This window comes from Scyliorhinus canicula, chromosome 14, assembly GCF_902713615.1.
Source record: "Scyliorhinus canicula chromosome 14, sScyCan1.1, whole genome shotgun sequence".
Classification (NCBI taxonomy): Eukaryota; Metazoa; Chordata; class Chondrichthyes; order Carcharhiniformes; family Scyliorhinidae; genus Scyliorhinus; species Scyliorhinus canicula.
In genome coordinates this window covers 28125343-28137949 of record NC_052159.1, presented here as the reverse complement: position 1 = coordinate 28137949, position 12607 = coordinate 28125343, and the positions used below count along the sequence as shown (strand labels likewise).

Below are 12607 nucleotides of genomic sequence, written 5' to 3'. Positions count from 1 at the left end.
ATTCGATCCCTCCAACCTGCTCCACTAGTCAAGATAACTATGACTGATAGTGGCCTGAACATCAAGTTGCGCCTACTCCTGATTATGAAGGTCTCAGGCCATTGCAACATTCTCATAAAACCTTCTTGATAGCTCACCTAGATGTTGGGGCACATGGCATCATTCTAACGTTGGTCCTCTACAGAGTGCATGTAGGGAATTGATCATGGAAAAAAAAGGAAATGGTGAGGCATTTTGCGTCTGTCTTCCCTGTAGAAGACACGGAAACATCTAAAAGATTTTTGAATATCATGAGCTGAAAGGGAGGGAGGAGCTTAACCAATAGAGATAGATAGTTTTTTGAAGAATAAAGGGATTAAGGGTTATGGTGTTCGGCCGGAAAGTGGAGCTGAGTCCACAAAAGATCAGCCATGATCTCATTGAATGGCGGAGCAGGCTCGAGGGGCCAGATGGCCTACTCCAGCTCCTAATTCTTATGTAATCACCACTATCGCAAAAAGGTGCCGAGGACAGTATTAGACCTAAAAGCTGACAAGTCCCAGGTGGCTGCACCTGAGGATCTGAAAATAAGTGGTTGCAGTGATAGTAAAGGCATTGGCTATAAAAGTCCCAAACTCCTTAGATTCTAGAACGGTTTTAGCTGATTGGAAAATAACAAGTGTAATAACTTTAATTCAAAAAAGAGGAAGACAGAAAGCCAGAAATTATAGGCCAGATAGCCTAACACCTAACAAAGAAATTGGTATAATCCATTAATAAGGTTATAGCATTATTCAAAATGAAATCGGGCAGAGTCAACATGATTTTGTGAAAGCAAAAATCATTTAAAATAATGAGGAAGTAACTCGCAAAGTGGATAAATGGGAGCCTGTAGATCTGTATTTGGATTTTGAAAAGCTATTTGATAAGGTGCCAAATCAAAGGTTACTACAAAAGACAAGAGCAGACGGCTGAAACATATTAGCATGGATAAAGGATTGGTTAGCTAAACATGAGCAGAAAGTAGGGATAAACAGATCTTTTTCATGTTGGCAAGCTGTAATGAGTGGAGTGCTACAGTCAGTACTGGGTCTCAACTATTTCAAACCTACATCAGTGACTTGGATGAAGGATGTATAGCTAAATTTGCTGATGACACCATGATAGATAGGAAAGTTAGTTGTCAAAAAGATCTGTAGAGGGATATGGATAGGTTAAGTGAGTGGGCAACGATTTGGATGATGAAATATAATGTGGAAAAATTAGAACTTGTCCACTTTGGCAGGAGGAATAGAAAAGCAATATATTATTTAAATAGAGGACTCCATGGTATAGAGGGAGCATCTTGACTTGATACATGAACCATAAAACTTTAGTGCGCAGGTGAATGCTAGTGGTTAAGAAAGCATATGGAATGTTGGTGTTTATTGCCAGGGTAATGGAATATAAAAGTAGGGAAGTTTCACTGCAGCTGTACAGGGCCTTGGTTAGACCACCACTGGAGTACTGCTTATTTGAGAAAGCATACAATTGCGTCAGAAGCAGGTTCACTCAACTATTTCCTCGGGTCAAGGGCCTATCTTATGAAGAAACATTGAACAGGTCAGGCCATTGGATTTAAGAAGAACGAGTAGTAATCTTAATGAAACATATAAAATACTGCCAAATGGATACCAGGAGAATATTTCCTCTTGTGGGGATGATGCAACCTAGGAAGGAAACAGTTTCAGAATAAGAGGTCTCCCTTTTAAGAACGAGTTGAGATTTTTTTTTCTCTGTGCTAAAGGATGTGTAATTCTCTTCCCCAGAAAGCAGTGGAGGCTGGGTCATTGAATTTATTCAAGGCTACGTTAGATAGATAGATGTTTGACAGAGGGTTATGGAAGACAGACAGGAAAGTGTGAATGAGACCACAACCAGATCTGCCAGGATCTTATCAAATGGAAGAGCAGGTTCGAAGAGCTGAATGGCCTACTTCCTTGGGCATAGAAACATGTGTTCTCCAAGCACCCCGTGGCTCTCTAAGACTCCAAATGATGGGCATGAAGCCATCACCTGCCTTATTGGGTCTGGGCAATGAAGAGTCACAGCTTTTCTAGCTTCATAGGCTTTTTGCATAACATAAAGAGTCTAACATCTGCCTCGGTGCAATATTAGCATGCTGTTGAGGCCTGCTGACTGCTTTTGGGGAAATCAATCCCATAAATTACAGTGCCAGAGACCCCTGTTCGATTCCCGGTTGGGGGGGGGTCACTGTCTGTGTGGAGTCTGCATGTTCTCCCCCTGTCCGCTCCAGTTTCCTCCGGGTGCTCCAGTTTCCTCCCACAAGTCCCGAAAGATGCGCTGTTAGGTCATTTGGAATTCTCCCTCTGTGTACCCGAACAAGTGCAGTAGTGTGGTGACTAGGGGATTTTCACAATAACTTCATTGCAGTATTAATGTAAGCTTACTTGTGACACTAATGAAGATTATTATTATCTTGATCTCTTTACAGTAGTCAGTACTTTGCAGGATAAACACTAATGAAACCCCCTAATCTAAAGTAGCATGGATACAACCAACCTGTGAGGTACGAAGTGAACTGTTTTGGTCCACAGCGGACAGCATATCGTGCAATTGTTTTTGTAGACTTTTGTTCAGCATGCGACGCATCTCTAGGGCGAAACAGAGTGCCATTGGAAGTTTCACCCCACCAACGCAGTCTAACAAGAGGCGAGGCTGGAGGTCTGGGGACAATCCACAAGATTTTGCTGACTGCAATCCTGAGAAAACACTGAACCTGGCCTTCAACAAGTGGCGGCAAACTAGTGGATGATGAGACATCACTAATCCCTGTAACATGAAATTAACAAAGTTAAACTTACAATGACTTTAAGGACCATGATTATTAAGTAATTATATATGTATGTTCATTGTACAATATAAACAAATGCTCCCTACAAAATACCCAGTGGTACAAGAACAAAATTTACTGTTCCAAACTTTGATTTTGGCTATAGAAAGCGTTTTATGATAAATATCAAACAGTACCGATGCTGACGGATTTATCAATATGGTGGGGGGATTTTTGGAGAGGAATTTAAAGTTTTTCACAAAATTTGTATCAATATTGGTTTCAATGCTCTGAGAGTGCTTAAGTCCCCAAATAAGGAGTATTTTACAATCAGGCTGCTTATCACTATGAGGCCCAGTACTAACCAAGAATCAACAAGTTCATGCACCTTCTGCTAAATAAAATTTAAAAGGTTTCTCAGATTTACATCCCGTAAATGAATTTTTTTAAATTACGGTAAGAAAAAAAATGTGCTCTCATCAAAGTGTTAATAACACTGGACTACATACTGGCAGCAATAACATAGACTGGTAAAATGGGCAGACACAAAATTCAAAGGAAAAATGTGAAGTGTTGAAGATTGAGCAACAATATATGCTAAATCAGGGGTGGGCAAACTACGGCCCGCGGGCCGCATGCGGCCCGCCAAAGGTCTTTATGCGGCCCACCAAGTCAATAAAAAAAAAAAAAAAAAATTTTTTTTTTAATTTTTAATTTTTTTTTAAGGTTAATGGGGGGGGGGGGGGGGCTGTTGGGTTACATACTGGTATAGGGTGGATACGTTGACTTGAGTAGGGTGATCATTGCTCGGCACAACGTCGAGGGCCGATATGTTCTCTATGAGGCGCCCAGAATCATAATCGTGTGAAGTAATTATTTTACTTAATATACTATGCGGCCCTTTAAAATTGTGAATTTCTGAATGTGGCCCTTGCACGGAAAAGTTTGCCCACCCCTGTGCTAAATGGTACACATTTAAGGAGGGTGTATGAGCAGAGAGGCTTGAAAATGTCTGCAGAATGTTTTGAAGATGACAACAGGTTAAGAAGATAGTGAACAAAATAGATGCAATCCTGGGTTTTACACACAGCCATGGAGTACAAATACCGAGGAAGCTATGATAAACCTATATAAAACAATAGTTTAGCCTCAGCTACAGAAACGTGCCCAACTCCAGATACCAAATTTCAGGATGGACGTAAAGGCTTTGGAAAGCCGACAGAAGAAATGTATTAAGATATCTCCATGGAAGAGGGATTACAATACCACAAGACATAGTAGCAGAATTAGGCCATTCAGCCCATCGAATTTGCTCCAGCGTTCAATCATGGTTAATATGTTTCTCATCCCCATTCTCCTGCCATGTTTCTCATCCCCATTCTCCTGCCTCCCTCCCTTACTAATTAAGAACCTGTCTATCTCTGTCTTAAAGGCACACAATAATTTGGGCCCCACAGACTTCTGCAGCAAACAGTTCATCAGATTCGCCACCCTCTGGCTGAAGGAATTCCTCCTCATCTCAGTTTTAAAAGGATCGTCCCTTCAGTCTGAGGCTGTGTTCTCGGGTTCTAGTTTTTCCTACTAGTGGAAACATCCTCTCCACTTCCACTCTATCTAGGCCACTCAGTATCCTGTAAGTTTCAATAAGGTCCCCCCATCTCCTTCTAAACTCCAACGAGTACAGACCCAGAATCCTCAACCCTCCTCATATGACAAGCTCGTAATTCCAGGGATCATTCTTGTGAACCTCTTCTGGACCCTTTCCAAGGCCAACACATCCTTCCTTAGCTACATGGCCCAAAACTGCTCACAATACTCCAAATGGGGAGTGACCATCTTATACATCCCTGCTCTTTGTCTGCTAGATTTCGCCACATGAATGCTTTCATTGCATTTGCCTTCCTAACTGTCGACTGAACATGCACTTTAATCTTAAGAGAATCTTGAACTAGGACTCCCAAGTCCCTTTGTGCTTCTGATTTCCTACTTTCGGGTTTAGGAAATAGTCTATACCTCCATTGTTCCAACCAAGTGCATAACCTCACACTTTTACACATTGCATTTCATCCACCACTTCTTTGCCCACTCTCCTAGTCTGTCCAAGTCCTTCTGCAGCTCTCCTGCGTCCTCAATACTACATGTCCTTCTGCACATCTTTGTATCATCTGCAAACTTAGCAACAGTGCCCTCACTTCCTTCTTCCAGAGGGTTAATTTATATTGTGAAAAGTTGACCCAACACTGACCCCTGAGGCACACCACTAGTCACTGGCTGCAATCCTGAAAAAGACCCTTTATCCCCATACTCTTCCTTCTGCCCTTCCTTCTGCCAGTCAGCTAATCCTCTATCGATGCCCTTAACACCACGGGCTCTTAATTTATGTAACAGCCTCCAATATGGCATATTGCAAAAGGCCTTCTGGAAATCTAAATAGCTAGTTCTGCTTTGTCTAACTTCCTTGAATTCTAACAGATTTGTCAGACATGACCTCCCCTTGACGAAGCCTTGCTGACTTAGTCCAATTTTATCATGCACTTCCATGTACCCCACAATCTCATCTTTAATAACGGACTCTAAAATCTTACAAGGGTTCACTCTCCTTCAAGCAGAGGTTTGATGGAGTTGTTTAAAATCACAGAATCCCTACAGAGCAAAAGGAAACCTTTTGGCCCCTTGAGTCTGCACCGACCCTCCAAAACAGCACCCTATCTGGACCCACTCCCACGTCCCATCCAATGTAGGGGCTGGTTTAGCACACTGGGCTAAATCGCTGGCTTTTAAAGCAGACCAAGGCAGGCCAGCAGCACGGTTCAATTCCCGTACCAGCTCCTCGAACAGGCGCCGGAATGTGGCGACTAGGGGCTTTTCACAGTAACTTCATTGAAGCCTACTCGTGACAATAGGCAATTTTCATTTCATTTATGGGGCTGGTTTAGCACAGGGCTAAATCGCTGGCTTTGAAAGCAGACCAAAGCAGGCCAGCAGCTCGGTTCAATTCCCATACCAGCCTCCCCGAACAGCCGCCGGAATGTGGCGACTAGGGGCTTTTCACAGTAACTTCATTTGAAGCCTACTTATGACAATAAGGAATTTTCAGGGGCTGGTTTAGCTCGCTGGGCTAAATCGCTGGCTTTTGAAGCAGACCAAGCAGGCCAGCAACACGGTTCGATTCCCGTACCAGCCTCCCCGGACAGGCGCTGGAATGGGGCGACTAGGGGCTTTTCACAGTAACTTCATTGAAGCCTACTCGTGACAATAAGCGACTTTCATTTTCATTTTTCATTCAGGTGCAAAGCAGCTTGGCAGCTGTGCCATGTTGGCAGGCTGCAGCCAGTTGTCAGTGGCTAAACCAGAGAACCAAAACTGATAAACCAAACTTTCAAAGGATAGACCCTTCTCAGACCAAAATCTAGAGCGACCTGAATGTTTCAGGTTATGCAGTTCAGGATTTCAGTCACACCCAATAACCCTGGAAACCCCCCTTCTCTCCAACAGCACTATGGGTGTACCTGCACCTCATGGACTGCAACTGACCACCACATTCTTAAGGCAACTAGGGATAGAACATAGAACATAGAACGATACAGCGCAGTACAGGCCCTTCGGCCCTCGATGTTGCACCGACATGGAAAAAATCTAAAGGCCATCTAACCTACACTATGCCCTTATCATCCATATGCTTATCCAATAAATTTTTTAATGCCCTCAATGTTGGCGTGTTCACTACTGTTGCAGGTAGGGCATTCCACGGCCTCACCACTCTTTGCGTAAAAAACCCACCTCTGACCTCTGTCCTATATCTATTACCCCTCAATTTAAGGCTATGTCCCCTCGTGCTAGCCACCTCCATCCGCGGGAGAAGGCTCTCGCTGTCCACCCTATCTAACCCTCTGATCATTTTGTATGCCTCTATTAAGTCACCTCTTAACCTTCTTCTCTCTAACGAAAACAACCTCAAGTCCATCAGCCTTTCCTCATAAGATTTTCCCTCCATACCAGGCAACATCCTGGTAAATCTCCTCTGCACCCGTTCCAAAGCTTCCACGTCCTTCCTATAATGAGGCGACCAGAACTGTACGCAATACTCCAAATGCGGCCGTACTAGAGTTTTGTACAACTGCAACATGACCTCATGGCTCCGGAACTCAATCCCTCTACCAATAAAGGCCAACACACCATAGGCCTTCTTCACAACCCTATCAACCTGGGTGGCAACTTTCAGGGATCTATGTACATGGACACCGAGATCCCTCTGCTCATCCACACTACCAAGAATTTTACCATTAGCCAAATATTCCGCATTTCTGTTATTCTTTCCAAAGTGAATCACCTCACACTTCTCCACATTAAACTCCATTTGCCACCTCTCAGCCCAGCTCTGCAGCTTATCTATGTCCCTCTGTAACCTGCAACATCCTTCCGCACTGTCTACAACTCCACCGACTTTAGTGTCGTCTGCAAATTTACTCACCCATCCTTCTGCGCCCTCCTCTAGGTCATTTATAAAAATGACAAACAGGGCAATAAATGCTGGCATTGCCAGAGGCGATCACATCCCCCAAATGAATAATAGGTAAAAAAGCAAAATACTGCGATGCTCGAAATCAGGCAGCACAGCAGCTTCACAGCTCCAGGGTCCCAGGTTCGATTTCCAACTTGGGTCACTGTCTGTGCGGAGTCTGCACGGGTTTCCTACTGGTGCCCTGGTTTCCACCCACAGTCCAAAGATGTGCAGGTTAGGTGGATTGGGCATGATAAAATTGCCGTTAGTGTCCAAATGATTAGGTGGGGGTCACTGGTATATGGGCATGAGGTGTGGCCTTAAGTGGGGTGCTCTTTCGGTGCAAACTCAATGGGCTGAATGGTCTACTGCACTGTAAATTCAATGATTCAATGAAAAACAGAAAGTGCTGGAAAATGTATCCAAGGAGAAAGAATTAGAGTTTCGAGTCCAACATGACTCCCCTTTGGAACTTCGTGTTTCTGCACTCTCGGCTTTTATTTCTTACTACATTTAAATTTCTTAAACTCGGAACACCTTGTGCAGTAGTCATTGATAACCAGTTGCTACTCACAAGTCGGCCTAAAGAATCGATGGCCAAATAACAGCATTTCAAACAGAAGGGAGAACGTGCCCTTACCTCTGTTCTTCTTTCCGAGTTTCGCCGCTTTTGCTTTTTTAGTTTTCATTGTTTCCCTGCTACTTTCCTGCACATGACTTCAAGTAATCTTCACCTGGCCCTGGCTGGTCCTCCAGCAACAAAACCGCCTCCCGCACAATCCCGCTGCCAGATCCAGCGCCGGCGGCAGGGACACGGCCCGCGCGGCACCCTGGGATACTGGAGGACCAACAGTGAAGCCTCAGTCACTTTGTTTACAAAGCCCGCTCTCCCCGGCAACGGACTCGGCTTTCAAACCCGCCGCCAACCAAAGACCACATGGGACAGCGGAGGACCAGCGACGCGCTGCCGTATGGGATGGCGGAGGACCAGCTTCATGGATGGCGGAGGACCAGCTTCATGGTCCGACGGCAGAGCAGTAGCGTCGCAGCATTGCATCCCTCTTGGTGATTGTCGCCCCCTTCCTTGTGACGGAAGTAACAGTTTGGAAAGCTGAGAACATCATGGGGGAAAAAAAGGTTGGAAATCGGAAATAAAACCAGTAAATGTTTAATTACATAAGCACTCCGGCCTGAAAAACACTGAAAGAGGAAAGGTTAATAACGTTGGGGTTTGGAGACCTTCATCGGACCAGGTTGTGTCTTCTCGTCCAGAGGCAATAACTTTATACTTTCCTTTCATTTACTTCATTGCCATGTATTTTTCCACATTAAATATGTCGTTTAATAAATATGTCGTTTAATAAATAGGCCGGTGCAGACTCGATGGGCTGAATGGCCTCCATCCACACGAGGGATTCTATGATTGTAAGTTGTCAGTCACCTTCCCAACGTAGGCAACTCCAAATCTTTTATAGGCACTGGGAGCAGTGATCAGAGCACTGATCCTTATGGCATTTTACTAGTGATTTCCTGCTACTTTTTTTTCTCTCTGATTCAGTCAACTTTTAGTGCACATCGGAAGCCTGCTCCTATTCCATGCCTTTTTAAAAATCTTACAGGTTGCCCTTTTTATTAAGCGAGCAATAAGGTTGCACTGGGTTGCTTTTGTGACATCAACTAAAAACCTCATAATGATGCCATTTTCAAATGGGCACATTTAAGAACAATATCTAAGCATAAGGGGGAAAATGTTTGGCTGGCTGTACATGTTCTCTGGTCTTTTTCATGGTCTTAGCTGCCTCTGGGTGACCTTGGAAAGGGAGTATGCAGTGTCCACGAATATATCTGAGGACTTCCGTGATTATTCGTCATGATCACGGAAGTGTTCAGGATATCCAGTTCTTTAATTTAAAAAAAAATGTTTTTTAAGAGTACCCAATTATTTTTTTTCTAATTAAGGGGCATTTTAGCGTGGCTAATCCACCTAACCTGCACATTGGTGGATTGTGGGGGTGAGACCCACGCAGACATGGGGAGAATGTGCAAATGGACAGTGACCCAGGGCCGGGATTCAAACCTGGGTTCTCAGTGCCGCAGTCCCAGTGCTAACCACTGTGCCGCATGCCGCCCGGTGTTCTTTAATTTTATAAGTTTAGACTCAAGTCTTATGCAAAATGTAACTATATCAACAGTCCTGGGTTTCCTGTTGTCAACATATTATTTCCTTCAAATAACTCTGCTCAATTTATTGGTAAGACCAATACATACATACATATAGGTGTATGCTGATGTCTCATTATTCCTTCTTTCAGAACGCTGTTCGAATACTTCATCCAAAATAGATGTACGGCTCTTAGTCTAGATTCCTAGACTTTTTATATGCACACTTTGAAAGATTTCACATCATGTTCAGCTCACTACTAAAGATATAACGGCAGTACCACAGAACTGTGCAGCAGTTAACAGACATGCAGGGGTTGGGGTGTGATCTACTGTATCAAATGTTGCATAGAAGTTTAGGATGAGAAGGAGGGATACAAATAATTTAACTAGAATACCCCAGCACTGAGTGTGATAGATGCCAGATTAAACGGATTAGAGCAAAGCTTTGTGAGAAGATGCAACTGGATGTGCAATTACAGAGTAGAGGAAGACAGAATTGTAGAACCCAGCACAAAGTCCAGCCAGACCCTTCAGAACTTTTAGATCAACCCAATACTTCCTTCTATGGCAGCAATCCCTCAAAAAAAACACAAATGTAAATATGATCACATTTATCATGATATGGAAAGATCATATAAAATTATTTTCAGGTGAGCTACCTTTTATGATAATTTCTCCCATATTGGCATCCGGTTCAAAAAGCACCTGTGGCCCAGAATACAGAGGTAGGCTACAAATGATAAGTTATGAAAGTAATTATCTCCACATCACTGAGTTAGTAGCTGAAGGGCATAAATTTAAAACTCACCAAAAGGACAAAGGGAGTGCTTGGATTTCTTTTTGAATATTATTATGTTGTGGAATGTTCTCCCAGGAGCAATGATTGAAGTAGAATTCATTAAAATGTTTACAACAGGAGTGGATAAATATATGAAAAAAAAGTTAGCAGAAAGGGGAACGAGGCCAAACCGCTTCCCTCATTCAGAAATCGAACAGCTAAGATAAGCAAACATGTTAAAAATTATTTGATTCTACTAGATTTTCAAAGGCAGTTATTTCAAAACGTTTTACAAATATAAGGACCTGACTCATAAAATCAATTAGTTATAGAACAGTACAGCACAGAACAGGCCCTTCGGCCCTCGATGTTGTGCCGAGCAATGATCACCCTACTTAAACCCACGTAACCCGTAACCCAACAATCCCCCCATTAACCTTACACTATGGGCAATTTAGCATGGCCAATCCACCTAACCCGCACATCTTTGGACTGTGGGAGGAAACCGGAGCACCCGGAGGAAACCCACGCACACACAGGGAGGACGTGCAGACTCCACACAGACAGTGACCCAGCCGGGAATCGAACCTGGGACCACTGGAGCTGTGAAGCATTGATGCTAACCACCATGCTACCGTGAGGCCCCTATGGTTTTGAAAGACATAGAAGACAGGTACAATTCCATAGGTAGACAACCCACTGAATTCCAAGAAGTAAGCGGTAGTTCTTATGATGTGGAGATGCCGGTGTTGGACTGGGGTGAGCACAGTAAGAAGTCTTACAACACCAGGTTAAAGTCCAACAGGTTTGTTTCAAATCACTAGCTTTCGGAGCAGTGCTCTGAAAGCTCGTGTTTGAAACCAACCTATTGGACTTTAACCTGGTGTTGTAAGACTTCTTACGGTAGTTTTTAGATTGCTTCTTTTTCCAAATGCTTGCCAATCTTTAAAAGATCGGCACAGAGTCCTTAAATCAATTCAACTGACACACTTGACTGTTTAATTCCTTTGTGAACGTGTTTGAAACTGCTACATGTTTTGACTGCCGCTGTTTCTTTCTGTAAAACATTATTTACAAATAAAATGTTTGGTATCATAATGAATTATGAAAATGTCCGGTGTGATTTATTTTACTTGGACCCTGAAGAGACATTAACAAGTAATGACAATACTAATTGTAAATCTAGTGATAACAAATGGAGTTATTGTTTATGAACGACAGTTTCCCAGCTTATTTTGCACTGAAACATTCACTTCAGTTCCTAAGAATTGAGGGTTACTTTCCTGAGCTGACTTGGTTGAGTATCGGAAAAAGCACGCTGGAAATCCCAGGTTTTAAGAAGTGCCTCTCTCCAAATCCTAAAGTACCTCACATGCAATAAATTACTTGATGTTGGCAGATCTGGAAACCATTTTTCACACTATCTCATTGAGAAGGCGGGCTTTCATGAATAACCTCAGGCAGTACAGGAATTGAACCTGGACTGCTGGCCTCACTGTACAACACCACACACCAGCTGTCTAGTGAACTGAGCTAAACCGACACCGTGAAAGATAAATGACTAGTTAATCTGGTTTTGAGGTGTTGGTGAAAAGACAGTATGTAAATTCAAGTATATATTATAAAGTATATAAATACAAGAGAGCAAATGCAGATTGGGTGACCACTTTGTGGTACACCTCTGTTCAGTCTGCAAGAATGACTCCAATCTTTCAATGTAAACTTAATGTTGGCCTCCCACTGAACCTTGGGGCCTGCCAGTGCTACCAAATGTTGAGACTTTGCTGCCACCACTGACCTCAGGGTCTCTCCCCCCCCCCCCCCCCCCCCCCCCCACTTTCTCCACCTTCAACTACCCAAACCAAAGATTCACCTTTTTTGCCACCATTGATGGTCCTTGCCTCCTGGAAAGCTGTAGCAGGACATGATTTCACCATCTGTTCCAGTTCCAGCCAAATCTTGAAATGGTGGGGAGGGGGGGGGGGGGGGGGAACAAGGGGAAAAGAAGAAGGTGGTGACAGATGGGCAAAGAAGACTACTGCAACCCACTTGGGGGACAAAAATTGCTTCAGATGGGAGTGGAGGAGAAAACTGCTGCAATGTGAGCGAAGAGGGGAGACAGGATATGCAGTACTAGTTATAGGTCATGAAAAAAAAAATTAGCTTGTCAAAGCATAAATGTTAAAAGTGCTTTTTCTAAAGTTAGCTCAGTTTTAGGCTGTTTGAAGCTATTGAAATTCAGAAATATGGAGAACGAATTGTATGATTGTTTATGGTGTCCGAATGCTTATGGTAAGTAATTTTGCTAATTGCAAATATTTGAATGCTGTGTTGGGTGGCAATTGATGACAAT

General features: G+C 43.3%; 1 protein-coding gene across 1 annotated transcript in view; it reads right to left on the bottom strand.

The window, feature by feature from the left end:
* c2cd3 (C2 domain containing 3 centriole elongation regulator) overlaps window positions 1-8167 on the bottom strand; it is a 173547-nt gene extending 165380 nt beyond the window's left edge. The window contains exons 1-2 of the mRNA XM_038817737.1: window positions 7954-8167; window positions 2542-2811 (exon numbers count right to left, since the gene is read on the bottom strand). Coding sequence (XP_038673665.1) covers window positions 2542-2811; window positions 7954-8002 — 319 coding nt within the window. The 5' untranslated portion in view covers window positions 8003-8167. The remainder of the gene's footprint in view (window positions 1-2541; window positions 2812-7953) is intronic.
* Window positions 8168-12607: the final 4440 nt, after the last annotated feature.